The sequence below is a fragment of the Arachis stenosperma genome, chromosome 2 (assembly GCF_014773155.1).
Source record: "Arachis stenosperma cultivar V10309 chromosome 2, arast.V10309.gnm1.PFL2, whole genome shotgun sequence".
Classification (NCBI taxonomy): Eukaryota; Viridiplantae; Streptophyta; class Magnoliopsida; order Fabales; family Fabaceae; genus Arachis; species Arachis stenosperma.
Genome location: NC_080378.1, coordinates 92,720,451 through 92,744,256, shown reverse-complemented (window position 1 = coordinate 92,744,256; position 23,806 = coordinate 92,720,451). Strand labels below are relative to the sequence as shown.

Sequence of the window (23,806 nt, the reverse complement as noted above, 5' to 3'; positions counted from 1 at the left end):
ATTTGGGTGATTTCTCCATGATGAGTTATAGGTGTTTCCATAAGGTTCACCCATGTAATTAACCTCCTTTAGTACTGTTGGATGCATTTTGTCATCCATTCAGACTTGAGAGATCATGTTGACTTGTTGAGTCAATACTTTGTTCTGAGCCAATATGGCATTCAGAGCATCATTTCAAGAACTCCCTTCCTCTGATGGTCTAATGACATTTTCGAAAACTCAGATAGACCATAATAGAATATATCTAATATGGTCCATTCTGAAAACATGTCAGATGGACATCTTTTGGTCAACTGCTTGTATCTTTCCCAAGCTTCATAGAAGGATTCACCATCTTTTTGTTTGAAGGTCTGAACATCCACTCTAAGCTTGCTCAGCTTTTGAGGAGGAAAGAATTTATCCAAGAAAGTCGTGACCAGCTTATCCCAGGAGTCCAGGCTATCTTTAGGTTGTGAGTCCAACCATATTCTAGCCCTGTCTTTTACAGAAAAAGGGAAAAGCATGAGCCTGTAGACTTCAGGATCTACTCCATTCGTCTTTACAGTCTCACAAATCTGCAAGAACTCAGTTAAAAACTGGTAAGGATCTTCGGATGGAAGTCCATAAAACTTGCAGTTCTGTTGCATTAAAGCAACTAGTTGAGGTTTAAGCTCAAAATTGTTGGCTCCAATGGCAGGAATGGAGATGCTTCTTCCATCAAATTTGGACGTTGGTTTTGTGAAGTCACCAAGCATTCTCCTTGCATTATTGTTGTTGGGTTCGGCTGCTATCTCCTTCTCTTATTCAAAAATTTCTGAAAGCTTGTTTCTAGATTGTTGTAATTTAGCTTCTCTTAGTTTCCTCTTCAGAGTCCTTTCAGGTTCTGGATCAATTTCAACAAGAGTGCCTTTTTCCTTGTTCCTGCTCATATGAAAGAGAAGAAAACAAGAAAAGATGAGGAATCCTCTATGTCACAGTATAGAGATTCCTTTATGTTAGTAAAAGAAGAAGAGAATAGAAGAAGGAAGAGTGAAGAATCCAAACACAGGGGATAGACTAGGTTCGGATTTTTAGATGAAGAGAGGTGAAGAGAAGTGTTAGTAAATAAATGATTAAAATAGAAGAAGAGAAGAGAGGAGGAATTCGAAAATTAATTTTTTGAAAAGGAGTTAGTAATTTTGAAAATGATAAGAAACAAACAAAAAGTCAAATAGTTAGTTGGAAAAGATATCAAATTTGAAAAGATTAGAAGATAAGAAGTTAGATAAGATATTTTGAAATCAAATTTTGAAAAAGATAAAATTTTGAAAAAGATAGGATAAAAAGATAAGATGATTTAATTCAAAAATTTGAAATTACTTACTTCACTAACAAGAAACTACAAGATAAGATTCTAGAACTTAAAGATTGAACCTTTCTTAACAAGAAAGTAACAAACTTCAAATTTTTGAATCAATCACATTAATTGTTAGTGTAATTTCAAAAATATGGTATAAAGATAAGAAAAAGATTTTGAAAATAATTTGAAAAAGATTTTTGAAAATTTTCGAAGAACAAAGATAAAATTGAAAAGATATGATTTTTGAAAAAGATTTTGAAAAGATAAGATTTTTAAATTTTGAAAATTTGACTTGACTTGTAAGAAATAACTAATTTTGAAAATTTTTGGCTAAGTCAACTCAAATTTTCGAAATTTTGAGAGAAAAAAGGAAAAGATATTTTTTTAATTTTTGAATTTTTAATTATGAGAGAGAAAAACACAATTATGACCCAAAACTTAAAAATTTTGGATTAAAACACATGATGCATTCAAGAACACTATGAATGTCAAGATGAACACCAAGAACACTTTGAAGATCATGATGAACATCAAGAACATATTTTTGATGCAAAGAAAACATGCAAGACACCAAACTTAGAAATCTTTAATGCATAGACTCTAACAAATGAAAAATGCATATGAAAAACAACAAACAACACAAAACAAGAAAACATCAAGATCAAACAAGAAGACTTACTAAGAACAACTTGAAGATCATGAAGAACACTATGAATGCATGAATTTTCGAAAAATGCAAGAAAAATTTTTTTTAAAGCATGCAATCGACACCAAACTTAATGATTGACTCAAGACTCAAACAAGAAACATAAAATATTTTTGATTTTTATGATTTTATTAAAATTTTTTTGTATTTTTATTATTTTTTTGAAAATATTTTTTTGGAAAAACGAAAATAAAAGAGAAATTTTGAAAACTTTTTGAAAAGAAAATAAAAAGAAAATTACCTAATCTGAGCAACAAGATGAACCGTCAGTTGTCCATACTCGAACAATTCCCGGCAACGGCGCCAAAAATTTGGTGGACGAAATTGTGATTCATTTGTTATTGTATTTTGTAAAATTCATTGCTTTTTCTTTCCCTGGCAATGGCGCCAAAAACATGTTGCCAATACCATGGTTCACAACTATGTGTGGTCACAACTCCGTTCAACTAACCAGCAAGTGTACTGGGTCATCCAAGTAATACCTAACGTGAGTAAGGGTCGATCCCACAGAGATTGTTGGTATGAAGCAAGCTATGGTCATCTTGTAAATCTCAGTCAGGCGGATTATAATTGATTATGGATTTTCGAAAATTAATAATAAATAATAAACATAAAATAAAGATAAAGTTACTCATGTAATCCAATGATGGGGATTTTAGATAGGCGCATGGAGATGCTGTGCTTCTCCTGAATCTCTGCTTTCCTACTGCTTTTATCCAATTTTATCACTCCCTTCTATGGCAAGCTGTATGTAGGGCATCACCATTGTCAATGGCTACATCCCATCCTCTCAGTGAAAATAGTCCAAATGCTCTGTCACAGCACGACTAATCATCTGTCGGTTCTCAATCAGGTTGGAATAGAATCCCTTGATTCTTTTGCGTCTGTCACTAACGCCCAGCCTTCAGGAGTTTGAAGCTCGTCACAGTCATTCAATCCCGGAATCCTACTCGGAATACCACAGACAAGGTTAGACTTTCCGGATCCCCATGAATGCCGCCATCAATTCTAGCTTATACCACGAAGATTCTGTTTAAGGAATCCAAGAGATATGCGCCCGGCCTAAGGTAGAATGGAAGTGGTTGTCAGTCACGCGCGTTCATAGGTGAGAATGATGATGAGTGTCACGGATCATCACATTCATCAAGTTGAAGTGCAACGAATATCTTAGAATAAGAATAAAGAGAATTGAATAGAAACAGTAGTAATTGCATTAAAACTTGAGGTACAGCACAGCTCCACACCCTTAATCTATGGTGTGTAAAAACTCCACCGTTGAAAATACATAAGTGAAAGGTTCAGGCATGGCCGAATGGCCAGCCCCCATGGTCTAAGGACTAGGCGTCTAGAGATGTCTAATACACTAGTAAAAAGTTCTATTTATAATAAACTAGCTATTAGGGTTTACATGAGTAAGTAATTGATGCATAAATCCACTTCCGGGGTCCACTTGGTGTATGTTTGGGCTGAACTTGATCTATCCACGAGCTGAGGCTTTTATTGGAGTTGAATGCCAAGTTGTAACGTGTTTTGGGCGTTCAACTCCAGGTTGTGACGTGTTTCTGGCGTTTTACTCTAGATAGCAACATGGAACTGGCGTTGAGCGCCAGTTTACGTCGTCAATTCCCGAATAAAGTATGAACTATTATATATTGCTGGAAAGCTCTGGATGTCTACTTTCCAACGCCGTTGAGAGCGCGCCATTTTGAGTTTTGTAGCTCCAAAAAATCTATTTCGAGTGCAGGGAGGTCAAATTCCAACAGCATCAGCAGTCCTTTGTCAGCCTCCTTTTCAGAGTTTTGCTCAGGTCCCTCAATTTCAGCCAGAAATTACCTGAAATCACAGAAAAAAACACAAACTCATAGTAATGTCCAGAAATGTGAATTTAACATAAAAACTAATGAAAACATCCCTAAAAGTAGCTTGAACTTACTAAAAACTACCTAAAAACAATGCCAAAAAGCATATAAATTATTCGCTCATCAGCAACCATCTTCATCTTCTTGTTGTGAAAGGAATTGGAGCACATATTCTTTTATCCATTCCCTGTAAAGAAACAAGTTGAAGCCTAAACGTGCAGAAAATTTAGTATTTGTCTACACTAATCTTTGTCTTCTTTTAAGAAAAACTCCACAATATAATAAAGGAGAAACTATGATGTGGGATATTGCTGGAGATGCTTTTTCACCAATTGATGAAGAAAATGGTGTTTTTGAAGTTGCTCACCTTTCTCTTGATGAACCGGAGTTGGAAAGAGTGACTTTTTCTAATGATGAAGATATCAACCATATATGATGGAGAAAGAATGACTTTAGATAACTTTTTTTTTGTGTACATGTGATGTACAAAATTCTTACTATCTTTATTAAGACATAGGAATTTAGAATTTTATCTTTTGAATATATGCGTGTCCCCGTGTCCGACAATTTTTTAAAATTCGCATGTCGCTGTGTCGCGTGTCGTGTCGTGTCCCGTGTCCGTGTCCGTGTCTGGGCTTCATAGCAAATAAAGAATATAAGTTACAATAATAGGTATAGTGCATCCAACTTTAGTCATCTAGTCTCCACTAACCACAAAACCAGTGATGTCAATGCAACAAAACACAATTGTAGCTTAGGTTCTAGATCAAGTTTGGGTGAAAGTGTTATAACTACTTCTGTTAATATCGGTCCATGCCAAACTAATGACACTAATATTGCTGAGTGTGAAGACAAAATTTTTGCAATCAATTTCAATTCAAACATGACTAATTTTGTTATCAATACTGATGTGGCACAAGTCAATGCTGTTGTTGTAAAAGATATTGCTGAAAAATCTATAAACAATGTAGAAGTAGAAGACAACAATCATAGGTCTAAATTAGTGTCAATTTTTTATGTTTGGCATAGAAAGTTAGAGTACCTAGCTTCACATATTGTACAAAAAGTGATGACACTGTGTAATATTGCTAGTAATGAATTCAGTAAAAGTATCTCATCTTTAGTAACAAAAAGCCTTTGTAGTGCATGTTGTTATGGCAAGAATCACAATTTACCTTTCTCAGATTCAAAAACCACTTACTCTCATCTCTTAAAACTGGTATTTTCGGATATTTGGAGTCCAACCCCTATGTTCAGTGGCTCTGGCTATAGATACTACATAGTGTTCATTGATGCAGTAACAAAATACATGTGTCTTTACCTTTTGCACAATAAAGATCAAGCACATCTAGCTTTTTTGCAGTACAAATTGCTTTTTGAAAATAAAACTGATTGCAGGATTAAAATATTACAGACAGACAATAGAAAGGAGTACACATCTTTAAGCTTTACAAAAACACTGATGCAACATGGAATTGCCTATAGAATGAGCTGCCCTTACACCTATGAGCAAAACGGAAGTGCCAAGTGCAAGCACAAGCATATAACAGAGATGGGACTTACTTTACTCTCTCAAGCCTCTATGCCCATAAAATTCTGGAATGAAGCCTTCCTCACAGCTACATACCTCATAAACCAGCTGCTCTCTCCTGTCACTAACCAAAAATCTCCATATGAACTGATGCATAACCAAATTTCAAACTACAAAGCTCTCAAAATCTTTGGCTGCACATGTTACCCACAACTTAGACATTACCAACCTCATAAATTTGTCTTTAAGATCTCAAAGTGCCTGTTTTTTGGTTACTCATCTGTTTATAAAGGCTATAAGTGCATTACTCAATCTGGTAAAATTCTCATCTCTAGGCATGTGTTGTTCAATGAAATTGAATTCCCTTTTTCAGACCTCTTTCCCAACACACAAAAACTTATCTGTGCAGTACCTTACCAACCACACACCATATCAACTCAACTCTTTAAACCTGCTTCACAACCATTTACCTCACCTCTGTCCTCTAACCCTTCCTTCCCACCCTCGAACATTCCTCGCCCCTCATGCCAACCCCCTTTCAGTGCCACTGTACGTGAACCCTCATCATCAAATTCCTTTCCTGGAAATTCCACTCTTCCCGTGATAGGTCCTCTAATGTCCCTTAACCACAACACTTCAGCAGCTTCAGTTCAGGGTCGTGAGTCTCTCACCTTACCCACTCTTGATACCATCCTCACCCCTAATACTCGAGCTATAGAGTTAATTGCCAATACTAGTAATGTTGATCCTTGTTCATTATCTAACAATACAGATTTATATCCCTTTACTACTGTGTTTCCCTCTTGTACAGATGTAGGGTTAATTGAGAAGATAGATCAGCCAACACCTGTGCTTACCCGGAGCCATCCAATGATCACAAGATCCTATGCTAGAATCTTCAAACCAAAAGTGTACCGTCTTCAACTTCACGACTCTGCAAATTTAAATCTCACCAAGACTGAACCTATGTCAGTAACTCAGGCACTGAACTCACCACACTAAAAAGCTGCGATGAATAAGGAATTTGGTGCATTAATGAAAAATAAAGACCTGGGAACTGGTTCCTGAGACAATAGTTACCAAACCAATTAGGTGCAAATGAGTCTTTAGAGTGAAACGGCAACCTGATGGCAAGCTGTAGAAATACAAAGCAAAGCTGGTGGCTAAGGGGTTTCACCAAAGAAAGGGACTAGATTATGATCAAGTGTTCAACCCAGTAGCTAAACCTACTACAGTGAGAACAATATTGGCTGTTGCAATGACTAATGGTTGGAATGTCAGGCTGTTCGACTTTGACAATACTTTTCTCAGTACTTGAATGAAATAGTACATATGATGCAGCCAGAAGGATATGAGCTTGGTTTTGGTCTTGTTTGCAAACTGGGAAAAGCACTCTATGGGTTGAAGCAAGCGCCTCACATATGGTACCTCAAGCTAAGCAACACACTCCACTACTTTGGCTTCAAAAGTACCACCTCTGACCCCTGTCTCTTTGTATGCCACAGCTCAACATCCACAATCTATCTCCTGGCTTATGTTGATGACATTCTTGTTACCGACACATGTGCAAAGGAAATTGAAAGCCTAATTAGACAATTGCATGCAATTTTCACCGTCAAAGATCTTGGTGAAATGAACTTCTTTTTAGGAGTAGAAGTAGTTAGGAGCTCGCTAAAATCTTTGTTTCTCAAGTAGTCAAAATACATCAAATAGCTCCTAAAGAAAACCAACATACGAAACTTCAATCCGGTTCTAACTCCCATGCTGAGTAGTCCCAAGCTCACAGCAAGCACTGTCTCCCCTTTTGATAATCCGTCACTGTATAGGTTAGTGGTAGGTTGACTTCAGTATGCGACCATCACTCGACTTGAGATTGCATACTGCGTCAACAAGGTATCCCAATACATGCATACTCCATGCTCCAACAGATCAGCACTGGAAAGCAGTCAAGCGCATACTCCACTATTTGGCAGGGACGATTAATCTGGGGCTGCAGATTCATAAGAGTGATAACTTGAGAATCATGGTCTTTAGTGATTCAGACTGGGCGACAAACACTGATAATTGCAAGTCTGTCTCAGGGTACTGCGTCTTCTTTGGCTCGAATTTAATCACCTAGTCCAGTAGAAAGCAGCAGACAGTCTCCAGGTCCAACACTGAGGTTGAATTCTGAGCTCTAGCCGATGCCATAACGGATACCATTTGGTTACAGAAACTGCTACAAGAGATGCATTTACCACCTGACCCAGCACTAATACTATTCTGTGATAACCAAAGCACAGTACTGATGACCAAGAACTCGGTTCGCCATAGTCGGTCCAAGCATTTCGAAATTAATCTACACTTTGTTAGAAATAGAGTGATGTAGTAGCTTACACATGTAGCACACATACCATCACAAGATCAATTTGTTGATATACTTACCAAGCTACTTCCTCAAGCAACGTTTCACGACTTTAGATTAAAGCTTTGAGTGATAGACACAAACCCCACACACTAAGTCAAGGAAGGATGTTAGAGAAGAAACACCAGAAAAGTACCACCCTTCAGGTTAAGGGAGGATGTTAGGAGGAATCAACAAATAGTTAGCTAATAGAGATTAGTATTGCAACTCTATTAAACTGAGCTGTTAAGGCAGTTAGACCTGTGATGAGGTGGCACCAGCTAGTAACAATTCTCATTATATAAATTGTACACTAAAGTTCAGTTCAATAGTAATAATAATGCATCTCTCTCATTTTCTAATCTAGAACTTTTTCAATGCTCTCTCTCTCTTTCTCTCTCTCTCTCTCTGAGATTTCTGATACCTTTCAGGGATGGAGGAAGAGAGTTTATAATTTTAAAAAGAATTATTTCATCATAATTTTAATGAGAATATCATGTGACACATTTTGATTGTTAAATTAGTAATATAATATAGTTATATTTCAATTTTAATTGTAATTAAAGAATGTTATGTTATATATTTTGATTGTCAAATTTGTAAGGAAGATAGAATGGGTAAAAAAATAAAAGAGATAGAAAAAGAAAGAGAGAGGATAAAAGAACTCTTTAATTTAAAAAAAATTAATTTAATTAAAATAAAAAGTGAGATGTGATAGATTTTAGTTGTAAAATTAATAATAGATAATAGATTTAATATAGGCTAATTAATCTATCTTGAGACACATGTATGTCTGTCTTTTATTTATCATTTATTTTCAATATAAGAAAAAAATGCTATGCTAGAATAATGCAGCATCACTTATATAGTATAAACTGTTCAGATGAGAACGTTCTATTACTATATTTTACTTATCTAACTACCATCATATATTTTGATTAAATTTTTTGGGAATCCCACTGTATGAACAAGTACAATAATGTTGTTTGATCTATGTAAGCAAATTTATCTAATAGGATAACGCTTTGTTAAGATTAAGGTAAGGTAATCTAGTAATGATCTAAGACAAATAGTCATTTGCTCAAAACACTAGCATACAATCATTTACATACTTGGCATGAAAAATTGGCAAACAATTGATAGATGAACCAACAAGAGTAATTATGTGCTAGTTATGTGTAACTCTTCTAAAAATTTGTGAATGCCGCTGACATCGATGAAAATCTGTGGTTAAGGTTGCTACACGTCGATAGCCTTTCATGGAGTAACCGCCGGGTGAATATCTTCACTTAGGGAGATAGAGTCTTCCAAAACAAGAGCTATGAGTTCTTTTTCTTCAGAAACTCAGGTAGCAACTTCCTTTGGCCATGGTAAAAGAATGTCACCTTAAACTGTTGCCCGTTTTGATCATTTTACAGTCGAAGAAATGCCTAAATATTTATTCTATGCTTCTACGTGATGATTAGATTTGTAGGAGAGTTGTTATTGAAAATTACTACTCTAAACTTATTGATGTTGATTTGCTAGCCACTCACTACGTCATAATTTATGTATGACATTATCACAACTCTCAAATGAAGCTTCACAGAATCTAAAAAAAATTATTTTACCAAATCGGTAATTCAACTGATCAGGATTATTAGTTCATTAGTTTATTAGTTCAACTAATGAATTATTGGTTGAAACGAGAGAATCAGTCTTACGTAAATAAAATATAAAATAATTAAAATATAAAATTAAAATTTAAAATATATATCTTCACAGATATTTTGAAAATAATAAAGTTTTAACAAATTATAATCTAGTTATTATTATATAATTATATAAAATTTTAATATTTTTTATAATAATTTTTTTTATTTTTATATTAAAGTAACTATTTTTTATTTTATAACTAACTAATTAATTTATATTTATTATATTATTATATACTGTACGTATTTATTGAAAAATAATATTAATAAATATCATATAATTATAAAAAATAAGTATATTATCATTAATAAAAATATTTAATATTTTTTATTTATATATGTTTAATAATATTTATATTAATAATTATGAATAATAAAAAATATAATTAAATTTAAAAATAAGTGAATATAAAATTAAATTAATATCTAAAAAAATTATTGTACATTTTTACTATATAATAAATAATTAGCATATAAAATAATAAAAAATAATATAGTTTAATGATAAAGACAATATGTCTTCACATGAAAGACTCAGATTTATATCACATTTTTATCAATTTTAAAATTTTTTTTTGAGCGATTCAGTTGGACCGATTTACAGTCGATTTTGACCAATTTTCACTAATTTTAACCAATTTTTACTAGTTCTTTTTTTTAAGTAGTCCTAGAATTAGATCGAATTGGTCAATTCAACCAAAAAATCGATTAATCGAATCCCAACTAATCCGATTTAATTCTTACAAATATACTTTAAAGTCTCTAGTTAAATGATTGACTAACAAAATATTTAAATTTATTATAATAAAATAATTAAACCTATATAATAGTCTTACTTATAAAAACTTTCTAGTTTTTAAAATGATTAATTAGACTATTCAAAAGCGTTTGAAAATTAAAATTGACACTAAAATTTAGTATTGTGTTTAATAATTAGATATTAAAATTAAAATTTTAATTATAGACACAAAATTTTAATTTTTTTAATATTTTTAAAATTTAAAGACACATAAAACTAAAATTTTTAAAAATAAAAAATAAAATTTTAATATTATTTATTTTTAAAATTATCATTATTTAATTTTTTAAATTTCAAATCTAATTCTACAATTTTTTTTAATAGATTTTTTTTTTCGGAGAGAATACTGAACTATAATTCAATTTTATATACATTACATTAATAGAATACAAAACTTAATTAATTTATATTCTTTAATCAATGTCAATCTTAATCTCTTTTTGTTTTCTATGTACGTGTATTATTAATTTATTATTATAATCCATTCATTATATATCTATAGTCCAGGGGCGAAGCGGCATTAGCATTAGCAGCGGCGCGTATGTCGGCGCGTGGTTATGGCCTGCGTCGTCTATCTTCCGGTGCATCTGAACTTCCATTCCGATAACACTCCAACTCGCCTTCAACTCCGAAACCCTAATCCTAATTCTCTCAGAATCGAAGCCGCTAACCGCAAGGCTCTCATCCTTCGCTTCCCTTCAAGTTCAAGAGCACCGCGCCATAATTGCACTGCAACTGTTCGTGCATTCGACGAACAAGATTCCAACCCCGAAACCGAAACACTGCAAGGTGCGCTCTCTCTCTCTCTCTCTCTCATAATATGGAAATGGGACTTACTACTTTAATTGTTTGTTCTTGTTCAGATGCTGAGGTCAACAATTTGGGAGTCCAAGCCGCTCTCTCCATGTTGAGGTTCTACAAAAGTAAGCAATTTTTTCTTTTTCAGCTTAACTTCCCTTCAAATATGAAATTAGATTTCCTCTGAGCTAATTATCCACTTGGAATTCCATTTGCTTTTTTTTTTCATTTTTTGTTTCATCTAATGTTTGTTCATTCTTTGGGTTTATGGTTGTAAATCAAGTAAAAAGTTTACTTCTATGTGTAGTTTCTTTATTTGTGTTTGTTCTTTACTATTTGGCATGAGAGATGTTAGTTCCAATATATTTTTTTTTATCAATATTAGCCAACACTAAGCTAGCATTTTACTTTTATATTTGTTAGAATTTAGGATTTAAAGAATAAGATTTAGAATTGGCCAAGTATTGACGAAAAATAATAAATTTTATTGGAGCCTGTAACATTGCTCATTTGATATTGTTTCATGAATGCAGGGGAGATTTCACCAATCTTGCCAAAGAGTTGTCGTTATATCCCAACTTGCAGTGAGTATTCCATGGAGGCTTACAAGAGATATGGAGTTGTGAAGGGTACCGTCTTGACAGCGTGGCGCCTCTGTCGCTGCAATCCCCTCGGTATTGTCTTCTAACTTTGATATATGTTGTGTTTGCTTGCAGTTTGAGTTCTGGATGCTTAGATTTCGTAGCTAAATTCTGTTGAAAATTATGTAGGTGGGCATGGATATGATCCTCCTAGATGGTTTGGCGAAACTAGTCCGCGTGAAGAACTTGATGACTGAATGCTCGTTATACATACATAATCAGCTGTTCTGTTATAATATTATCGGTTTTTGCCTTTTCAGGGTTATTTCTTTGGCTTGATCATTGCCACCAAGCACCAATTTAGCATTTGAAGTCCTTATATGTGCTAATGTGAAGTTGTAATAACTTCATTTATTTATTTTTTTGGTGTGGCTTTGTAAGAATGCAGTTGTTCTGTTGTTGACTTCTTGTAGTCTTATTGAAATTGGAGTGAGAAGATCTATGTCCATAACAGGAACTGGGAAGAAACATTGCTGATGATAATCAATTGAACATATTTGTTTGAAGTTTAAGTGCCAGTCTTTTGTAGTCTTGAGTCCGACATGAAGATAGACATGCCATTCATATTAGGTTAACAACATTCGTTGATGCGTTTTACAAATGATAGGACTACGTTTTTTTCAAACCAACAAAAACGCCCTCGAAATTTCTTGGCATTGACAGAAATGTCCCATTTTTGTTGACGATAAAGATATCCTTAATAAATTTAAAATTGCGAAAGTGTCCATGAAGAAGGAATTTTTCCATTGACGAAACAAGCTGTTGTGGCTAAGGCACTTTCAAAATCCTACACCACTATCACTGAAAGACATACGGCTACCACCTTCAAAATCCACCATAACCAAAACCCAAATCACCAACACTACCAACAATCCCATAATCAAAACCCAGAAGCTAAAGGACTCATTACCAACACCTTCCCCATACACCATCCCAGGGCTCGGCCCCCCAGCCCCGACCTTCGCACCGGGGGTTGAAGGGTTTTATGACTTCCAGAGGCCAATAGAGAGAGAGGGAGGATCTGTTTTTCATAGAGTTTGCCTCGTAGCAAATTAGCAATTCTATTTGCCACGTCATTTTTTTTGTTAACAGAAAAATTCCTTCTTCACAAATGGACACTTTTACGTTTTTATATTTATTAAAGATATTTTTGTGGTCAACAAAAATTAAGGATATTTTGTCAGCCCAAGAAAATTCAGGCGTGTTTTTAGTGGTTTATTTTTTTTTAATTTGATTTTGCTATTTTATAGAAATATAGTTTTAGTACATAATTTGCGAGTATCTTCTTGTAGTTTCATTTTCCATGTTGTAAGTTGTCAGTATATCGGTACTTTTTCGTTATGTGTACTCATTCTTATGCATCAAGAAGTTTTGTTAGCTTGACTAGCTAAGTAGGTCTGTTTACTGACTCTTATGGCTTAATAATCAAATTACATAAGTGTGCTTCTGATCAACTGAATTGCATTTGGTACGTTATATTGAAAATAATTTTCTTCCGATAAGAAATGTAAAATAAGCGTCTCACCCAAATTTAACCAATACTAAAATCAATGTGTTAAATATATGCATAACCAATAAAGAATAGAGATATACATCATTTGGTATGCATCTCATATACCTCACTTATGTTAACAAAATTGAAAAACTAAAATGGTGAGAGTGAGTAAGTGATACACAAGCTAGTTAAGGCCAGTTTGGATAAATAATTTAAATAAATTTTTTAAAAAAAATTTAAAGTATAAAAATTTTTATTAATAACAATTTATAACTAAGTTATTTTGTGTTTGAATTTTTAGTTATAAAAATACTTATTTTAAAGTTGTAGCGTTTGAATAAATAACTCAAAAAATAATTTTTTTTACAGAAGAAAATGAATATTAAAATAACGATGATAAGAAATACTTTTCAATATTGAATGTTAATTTTACATAACCTAATTACTAATATTGTGTATGATATAGTAGGTGAAAATAAAAAATAAATATAAAATGTGTGTCAATATATATTATGTTGTTATTTTTTATTTTTTTTTACTCTTATTAGAACTCCCTTCTCCTTTATTGAGGTCAAGAACTTGCTATAATTAACTATGAAAATAATAGTAAGCTATAAAATCACATGTGAAAAAAATAAAATTAAAACTGAAATCTCATACCACAGTTAAATACAAATTTAATAATAAAAAATAGAGTAATAAAATGATAAAAAAAAATACTTAGAAGGAATATATATAGGTTGTTCAAATGCAATATTGTCTGAAAATGGTGGTGAAGGATAATACTTCTATCAGATGAATTATTACGTGAAAATGGTAAGATTTGAAACATTGCTTGAGAATGATGGTGGAATGATAATAGAAGGCCAGTGCTTCTAGTAGATCTTGCGTGAAGATGGTGGTGAAAGATCAGTATTTTTCACAAAGTCAAAAAGAAAAGTAGATTTTTTTTGTTTTGAAATTAAATTTTTTTTAAAGAAGTGGTAGAATGATTTATCAATAAGCTTTGAATTAATTTTTCGAAAAGTTAAAAAAATTTTTAAAATAGTGTCAAACACACAAATTTTAACTTTTTATAATCTAAAAGTAAAAAAAAAAAAAAAATAACTTCTGCTGCTTATCAAACGGACTTTAAATCTCATTGTAGCAAAATTGATTTTTATTACGGAAAATTCTTCTTTGTTGACGGAGAAAAAAAAGCATGAAATATGACATGTAGGTGATTTTAATGTATTCATTTTGTAGGTTGTTAAGGAAATTTAATTAGAAAAAAATTAAGAGGTGTTATATGGGTTGTTGGGTTGGAAACATGAGTTGTGGAACTGGGCAGGAGATATTGGGCCTTTTTTTTTATAATTATATTACATCTAAATTAAAATCAGTTGTCAATGACCCATAACTTACACAAAAATTAGTAAGTTTGAACTAAAAAATGAGAAAAAAAGGAGAATGTTGATAAGTTATTGTATTTTTTGTGGAATGTATGTGTTTTCACTCTAATTTAAAAGCTAGATCAAAATATAAATCATGAACAAAATATAAAAATAAATAAATTTTTATTCATTTAATTAAAAAAAATTGTACTAGTCAAATACAGCTTTTTTATTGATATTTTCACTTTGACAGCTCAATTAAAATGAAGAATTAAATTATAAAATAAAATAGAATCTTGATAATTTAAATTTATATCTTTTCTTTTCATTCCGGTAAAATTATATAATAGACTAGCTAATTATATAAAATTAATATGGTTTCATCGTATTTTTTTTTATTTTTTTTCAACTTTTTTATTTTATTTTCTCTTTTTTTTTTCTCTCATTCTTAGTTATCATCATCATCACCATCATCATCATTAACGTTGATAAGATGTACTCCTACTATAATTAATTATCATCAATATTAAATTAATAAAAATTAATCTAAATAACAGTTTATCTGGCTATTGATAGTAAGTGATTCAATTTATAAAAATATAATTCGAATGAATTTCTATTATTATGTTTTCCTTGCAAACCAAGCACATGAAGAAACATAGTTATTTACTACTACAATCATTCTCTTCTTGTTGACTGCATATCTGTCAAATTCTCATCTATTCTCATGCAGGGACAGTTTATCTGGTTATTGATAGTCAGTGATTCAATTTACAAAAATATAATTTGAATAAATAATTTTGATTATTATCTTTCCTTGCAAACCAAGCACATAAAGAGACATTTATTTAGTACTGTAATCATCCTCTTCTTGTTGGCTGTATATCTGTAAAGTTCTCATCTATTCTCATGCAGGGAGTTGCTGATGGCACCAAAAAAAATATGACAAAAGATTGAAATTCATGAGGTTGATGAAAATGAAGTTTATGTACTCTTTTTGTATTATTGTTATAATTAATTAATATTAATATTAAACTAATAAAAAATAATATAGGTAACACTAACACTTATTTCTTGCTCTCTTCTCATTCTTCTCTTATTCTCACCCTTTCTTATTATTCTCATATACCCAGATATACCTTTTGACATATTATGAAGAATATCAACACATTACACAAGAGACTGAATAAGAATAACTGATGAAAAAGTTCACCTATGTAAATGTATGTCTGCGCATTATATAAGCATATATATATATATGTGTATGTATATATATTTGTGAATGTAAAACATTTGGGTTTTCTTTAAAGAAATAATAAAGGAATGAAATTTTACATGTGAGGTCCAAGGGGCATGCGACTCATGAGATCTTGGTATGAACTACTGGGCAGGTTATGACGTTCAGGAATAGGCTCCACATTTGGTTCACCCTTGGGCAACATGAACCCCATCTCATTAGGAGGATGTTGTTGTTGCGTTGCCAAGAATGGATGAACCAGCATCACACGAAGCTTTGCTTGCCCAGGGCCGAATCCAGGCATCCCCAAGTTCGGCAGAAGAGGTTGATTCATTCCAAAGGAGAAGCCATGTGGAGGTCCTAGCTGCTGCCTCCCCGGTAAGTTGAATGCACCGAGGGCAGGAGGCCTCTCAAGCCTTCCAATGCCACCGGGAACTTGAGTTAGTTGAATGCAGAACGCCAGGTGCTTGCCCGAGAACACTGCCAGAAGCGTTAGCATTGACATGACTGCTAGAGCGTGCGGCAGGAACATCATGGTTGTGCTTGCCCTGGTATGCAGTGATTACAGACTTAAGGTCGTGTGATGCTCTCTCAACGTGTTTCCTCACAGTGCAGCCTGCATTGGTGCACTTGTAGTAACTCCTGCAGCAATACAGAAACAGGCCAATCCCCAGTTCAGCTTTGCAAGTTGCTACATAAAGTGCATGAAGATGAAGGGGAATAAGAGATCAACAAAATAGTTAAGAGGAGAATGGCTACCTCGAGTTGGGATTTTCTTTGACAACCTTCTGCCCATATTTCCTCCACCGATAACCATCGTCAAGGATGTCTACTTCGCTGGTAGTTTGTACAACAACTCTAGGTTCGCCAATAGCTCTAGTAGCTCCACTAAACTCTGTTGCATATGATTCCAGTTTCCTGAGAATTAAATAGTTGATTTCACTTAGGCAAATAATAGTTTCTGAAATTATTTTTATTTAAAAAAAAAACAAAAGAAGCAATGCCAAGTACCATTTTTAGATTCTGATTCATCTCCTTCTCTATCATAACCTAATGATACACTACCATGAGTACCTGGATCATCATCATCTTCTTCATTAGAAAAAGTAGAAGAGGCATCCACACCTCATCTCCCGAGCCAAACTGAGTACCATTTTGAGCCTGTGAATTGGTGGACTGGTTACAGTAATCGGGGGCAGCAGATGCTGATGATGTCACTTCAAGGTTGTCATTCTTCCAATTAGCAGCTCCGGCTACATTTCCCTTCTGTAAATTAGCCCTCTCCGTAGCTGCCACTTTGTCATTCAACATGCTCCGGATTGTCCATTTGCATGTCACTTAGAGGGTTGGTAAGCTATTCCTGAGCGGCGATTCGGAGGAGGTTTATGGTGGTTATGTACTTCCTTATAGATGATCTTTGTTATGTGGCCTTCATGAGATTGTTCTACTTTCTTTTTCACAGGACAATTTGGATGTGGACACTTGTAGTAACTTCGTGGGTACTCGCTACCCTTAACTTGCTTCTGGCCATATTTTCTCCAATTATATCCATCTTCAGATGGTGCACCACCAAAACCAGCAGCCATTGAGTCACCATTCTCTCTTGGCTCTCCCTCTTCATCTGCTTGCTCTTCAAGTTGTGGCGAATGCTCAACGCTAACACCGACAGTATCCTGTTGAAGAGATGACTCAATAAAGTCTGGCTGAAGATGGAGGCCATTTTTTATTCTGAGTTTGAGATTTTACTACATCAGCACTTCATGATTGAAAAGAATGTTCCGACTGAACAGGACCTCAACACCAGGAAGAGATTGTTGAGCTATTGTAGTAGGATTCATCTGCAAACAGGAGATAGAATAAACAACCCAAATGGGTACAGATCACGACTATCAACTCTCTAAATATCCCATATTATGTGCATATGAAGATAATTAAACCAGATGTATTAACTGTTTTACTCCATATGACTTGTCAAATTTTTGTACATATGGCATGTCATATTGGATTAAAATTTAAATCCTAACCTCCAGTGACAAAGAAATGCTTCTAAGATGTACTTACTTTTTTGGCAGCGCCTTGATAAAAAGAGGAACCTAAATCTGTCGTAGGCTTGAACGCAAAGGATGATGCATAAATATCATTAAAGCTGTTATCTTTGCATCTTTCAGGAGCATCGGATGATATGTTGTCATTAGAGATGAACGGAAACTTTCGGGTTGTTAGAGATGGCTGTGCCTGCAATTATACAGACTCATTACAAGGCATATAACAAAGTGTTATTCTAAGTGATTTATAGCTTCCAAGTTAAATGTGAAAAGCACTAGAATGGGTAGTTTAGATATTTAAATAAAATTTAATATTCTTTTTTAGTACTCTTAGTATTCTTTAGTATTCTAATAGAATAATAAAATTATAATACAAAATAAAAAAATATTTCATAAAAAAATAACAATAACAATAAAAAATTTCATATAAACAAAAAATAATAAAAATTTTATAAAAAAATAATAGCAGGGATAAGAGGGTATTAGAAAAAAAATATTATAAAAAAACAAACATATAAATAATGAAGGACACAAACAGTATGTAGAAAATAAATTTTAGTCCAATGTAAAAAAGTGAACGAAAATGCTAGAATGAGTAGTTTTTGATAAAGGGGATGCTCCCATAAAGACGCTTAAAAGGTCCTAAAGACATTTACGTGTGGCATTATTGTTGGACGTATTAATAAACCGATTATTTTTAAATTTCTTAATAAATTAGAATAAAATCAATTTTTTATAACAATAACAATAAATCCAAATTTTTTTAAGGATTTAATTGTATTTTTAAATTTTTAGGGATTTAAATGTCCGCAAAACAAAAAGTCAGGGATACATTTATCTTTTTGTCAAAAAAGTTAAAGATATTCGGTTTAGATTGTATAATTCGATCGGATCAAATTGGGTCTAATAATTATAATACAGACAATTGGATTTATTATTGTTGTTATAATAAACCGATTTTGTTCTGATTTATTAAAAAATAAATTATTAATTGATATAATAAAAATGTCCAATAATAACTTGGCATGTGTGAATGTCTTTTAAAAAAATATTTTTAGTGTCTTTATTAAAGTGGTCTTCTTTTGATAAACGTCGGTTAAAGAATAGAAATCACTTTTGTGTATAGAAGATAAAAAAAAATTGCCATACATACAAATAAAACATTAAAGAAACTCAAACTCGTTTCTCTCTTTCCCAATGCAAAATCAAACACACCCTGATTGTTGAATGAAATGGTGCAAAGCAACATCAAACCTGTTCTCCATACCTATAACATACTGATTGATGCACTATCTAAGGAAGGAAAAGTCACATAAGCTCACAAAGTGTTTCAATTAACGTTGCAAAGAGGTCTTAAACTTGATAGTGTTACTTATTGTGCTTTAATAGATGGCTATTTTCATACTAAGCAAGTGAGCGAGACAGCTACTTTTTATTTGATGATATGGTAAAAATGGGTTGGAAATCAAATGTTCAAAGTTATACTATCATGATTGATGGATATTGTAATGAACAGAAGAGTGGACAAAGCTTTTGCTTTGTTCAAAGAGATGCCTCAAAGAAATTTGGTTCCTAATATAGTAACACGTAGCTCTCTAATGGATGGATTATGCAAATCTGGGAGGATATCCCGATGTGCTAGATATTCTCTATGTGATGCATGCACGTGGTCAGTGCCCTAATTTCATTACTTACAATATCTTATTGGATGGGTTGTGCAGAAGCAGACATCTTGAAGAGGCTGTTGAATTATTTTTGAAAATTATTGGTAAAGGGATTCGTCCTAATGTAGTTGCATGTAACATACTTATTAATGGATTGTGCAAAGGTGGAAGACTTAAAACTGCACAACAGTTTGTCTGGCATATCCACAATAACGGCTACCAATTGAATGTCTTAACATATAATGCCATGATTGCTGGGTTTTGTAAAGAGGGCTTGTTCAACGAAGCCATGGCTTTGCTTCCAGAAATGGATAAAAATAGTTGCTTTCTTGACATAGTAACTTATGAAATACTTATAAGGGCTCTTCTTGAAAAGAATGAAAATCATAAGGCAGGAAAGCTTCTTTGTGAAATGATTTCTAAGAGAGTTATGAGGCAATAAAGCACGGTATGTTGCATTTTCCCATCGGAATATATTTTTTTGTCAATTTCCTTGATCTGAATGTAAGATGTCTTACTTTCTTGTTCCTAATGATCTGTGTAATCTTGGAGTGGTATTAATGTGAAGTTTTTCACTTTTTGCAGTGGTTCTCTAAGTGAGTAAGATTATTATTTCTCATGTATTTCAGTTTAAGATCTCTAGTTTGGTGTGACAAGCCTGAATTTTGACTTGTTAGTGATTGTTAATTTATAGCCTAAAGTGCCTATTCTATGCCTAAACTGAATTAATTACTTTGTTTGCTCTTTCTTTGAATTAAATCTGTTTAGTGTTTAGTGATGGGAAATAAAATTTAACCCTGTCTTGATTGTACTACATTGCCTTTGCTTTCTCAAGAAACATATTTGTCATCTTAGGGTCTTGTATGTATACACTAATCAAATGGTTTGTAAGAGTTTGCGATTCTAAAGAGCATTTCGTTGAGTGCACTAGTTGATCAAATGGATAAATAGCCCTAGAAATTTTATTCTTATTATATGTTAGAACTGAGGTTTGCTTAGTTTCTTGAACTGAAAGACAGGGAACACAAATAAGTGAGGATAAATTGCCTTGTTATACCAAGCCTAGTTGAATTTCACATTTTCAAGAGAACAGATTTTTGTAAAACACTTAAAGATCTGCAAAAGGTTTTACCTAGGACAAAAGTGGAATAAGCTTCAAAGGAGAAGTGTGACTTTTTGCATGGATAGCCCTAAACACTCAAGAAAAAAATAGACAAAAAAAATTGAATGCATAGGTACCTCATGATTTAACATATTAACTTATATGAAAATCCAGAGGAAAGGTATGATTTTTCGCATGATGCAGGGAGCATAGAATACATTAATTGTTATTAGAATATCAGAAAGTGAGAAAACTAGTAAATACCACTTAGCAAGCTGCTAATTGAATTCAAGGAAGCTTCAGTCATTGCAGCAAAACTTTTTTATGCACAATCTATTAGGCTTGCAACTTGTTCATTTGATTATGTTTTTATTTCAAATCAATGACAGAAAGAAGCATAATGTTTGATGCCTCTTCCACCAGCTTAGTAACCATCCATCATGCTACAATAGATGACGGCGTCACTGCTGCTGGAGAAAGAGGAAGACAAAGACAAGAGGAGAGGGAGAGAGCGCGAGAGAACGCCCGCATGTGTGTGAGAGAGAGAGAGAGGGAAATGGAAAAGGGGAAGGGGGTGGCCCGTAGGAAAAGGGGTAGTAGGGTTTTGATTTTATTAAGGAAATTTTAGTAATTTTATTTATTTAACTATTTTAATTTTATCTTAAATTAAATAAGATACTGAAACATAATTTGTATATGTTTTACATTAACTATAATACTGTCTTTTAATTTCTATTTTCTGATTTTTATTTCAGTGTTTTTTTTAATTGTTACCTAAAATTTTCATTTTTAGTCTATGATATCAAGGTGATTGAGAATGTTTTTAGATTTTTAAGTGTTTTTTAAAAAGAACTAAACTGATTATAATATTTATCTGAAATTATATTTATAAACTAATCTAATATTAATTGATAATTATTCCTAGAATATTTTCGTCAAATTTCAAACTTCAATTAGTAACTATTTCTGTAATTTTTGTCCTTTAACTCTTTATTAGTACTATTGACGATTATTTTCGCACTTTTTATTTTGACGCTCTATTATTACCCTTATCAATTATGTCTTTAACCAGGTATGCTCAATAACATCATGTCAGTTACAACCTCCGTCCGTTGAATCATTCCAATTGAAAATTAAAAGATCTTGGTATAATTCGACGAATATATTTCAAATATCACTAAAAAATTAATTTAAATCTATTTGCTTGATAAATCAAATTTTTTTAGATAATATTTTTTTTGTCTAACATAATATCTCAAGATTTCTCACTTAAAGTCATACAATGATTGAAAGAAAAAAAATTTAGGATGCATTTAGTTTGTGTGTTTATTTTCTATTTTTATTTTAAATATTTTTTATTTTTGAATTTTATGTAAGAAAAAGCGAAAAGAATGAAAATAATAAAATTTTATTTTCTGTTTTCATTTATTTTTTTATTTACAAAATTTTGAAAATAGAAATATTAAAAATAAAAACAAAAAATAAAAATACAAACTAAATGAGTTGTTAGTTATTTATTGACAGCTCTTATTAACATTTATCTTATCTTTAACAAGTTGGGGATGTCAATTAATATTTATTTTATTTTTTGATAGGTTGAAGTGTGAATGTCAATTGATATTGAGAATGTCAAGTGATTTTAAATTGACAGTGTCAAGTGCTTTAATTTTAAGTTGACGGTAACAATTGACATTGAAGTGTCAAATTCCTTTGAATTGATGAGAGTGTCAAGTGCCTTTGTAAGTTGACACCTTAGACACAAATTGAATGCTAACTATTAATAGTCTTAACAGAATTTCTAAATTTATAAAGCTTTTATATTGATAGTTGAATACCAAAATGTTAATAAAATTTATTCTTCTATATGAAATTTATAAGTGTGTCAAATGATATCTGTACTAATTTTTAGTATATGAACTGTGTCAGTTGACTTTTATCTTAACATTTAACATTTTAGTTAATAGCTTTTAACACACCATTTTTATTATTCCAATTGATATATTTTTTTTTAATTTTTGAAGTAATAGAATCTTAAGTCTTTTTTTTTTTTGACATGTTGAGCTCTTCAATCATATTTGATAAAATTCCTAAACTTATAAATTTTTTACTTAGATATTCTAATAATTTTAACTCTAGGTGCTAATAGGCTTAACAGAAATTTTAAGTCAATAGGACTTTTACATTTACAAATTACATATTCAAATATCAATTGGATATATCTATGTGAGATTGTTTTTATCCAAGATTTAAACTTAAGGCATAATTCATTATTATTTTTGATAAAATAAAATCACAACAATATAAATAAAATAGTTAGAATCAAAAGAGAAAGAAAAAATACGAATTTAAAAGATAAAAAAAATAAAAAAAAGATTAGGATAAATAAAAAAAGAAAGAAAGAAAGAATAAAAAGAAGAAAGAAAAAAAAAAGAAAAAAAGAAGAAAGAAGATTAAGATGAATAAGAGAAAAGAGATATTGAAGGAAAAAAAAAGAAAGAAGAAAAAGAGGAAGGAGAAAAAGATGAGAAGATGATAGAAAAATAGATGACATTTTTTTTAGTTGTTCACGGTATCTTTCAGCTAGACAAGTTAAGAATTAATTTGTCGCGAATTTCAGTTCTATTTAAAGGTCTGCGACTAACTAATAAGTTGTAGCATGCACAAAACGCGATTCGAATACTCACACTTATTTAAACGGACGAATGAATTGATTACTTGATCAACTCAAATTAGTCAACAGATAATATTATTATTGTTATAAACTTAATTACCCATTACTTACAGGCTGCAGAAGCCTATTTACTATCTCCTTGGAAAGTTTCTTTCTAAATTTTCTCTAAATGTCTTATTTGTTGAGTTATATATATTTGATGATCATTCAATTTTTTTATTATCCCTTTATATTTTTTTTTTAATTTTTAATTGTTCAATTTATCTAACAATTTTGGTAAGTTGAGTCATCTCATGATAATGTTGATTTATAATTTTTTTTTAATTCTAAATTCTAGTTATTGACAAATTTAGATTCTGAAATTGGAGTAAAACATCTATTTCTCATGTTACTAATAAATCTAACCAAATGTTGCTAATAAATCTAACCAAATACTTATTAATAGATTCTCTTTCATTGTATTTAGTAGAGAATAAATCACTTAAATTGA

The 23,806-nt window shown here is 32.0% G+C and overlaps 2 protein-coding genes, 1 non-coding gene and 1 pseudogene across 3 annotated transcripts; 3 read left to right on the top strand and 1 right to left on the bottom strand.

Annotated features, from left to right (window-relative positions):
• The first annotated feature begins 267 nt into the window (after window positions 1-267).
• Window positions 268-371, top strand: LOC130964325 (small nucleolar RNA R71). The gene has a single exon (XR_009080424.1). It is a non-coding gene; the product is annotated as a small nucleolar RNA R71 (small nucleolar RNA).
• A 10,396-nt stretch (window positions 372-10,767) lies between these two features.
• Window positions 10,768-12,237, top strand: LOC130961685 (UPF0161 protein At3g09310). Its single transcript, XM_057887668.1, has 4 exons — window positions 10,768-11,079; window positions 11,154-11,213; window positions 11,622-11,762; window positions 11,859-12,237. Exons 1-4 carry the CDS (start codon window positions 10,848-10,850, stop codon window positions 11,924-11,926), a joined length of 501 nt encoding a protein of 166 aa, XP_057743651.1. The 5' UTR covers window positions 10,768-10,847; the 3' UTR covers window positions 11,927-12,237.
• A 3,691-nt stretch (window positions 12,238-15,928) lies between these two features.
• Window positions 15,929-19,144, bottom strand: LOC130963166 (probable WRKY transcription factor 2; annotated as a pseudogene).
• Window positions 19,145-19,481: 337 nt separating this feature from the next.
• Window positions 19,482-19,985, top strand: LOC130963165 (pentatricopeptide repeat-containing protein At5g39710-like). The gene has a single exon (XM_057889314.1). It carries the CDS (start codon window positions 19,482-19,484, stop codon window positions 19,983-19,985), a length of 504 nt encoding a protein of 167 aa, XP_057745297.1.
• Window positions 19,986-23,806: the final 3,821 nt, after the last annotated feature.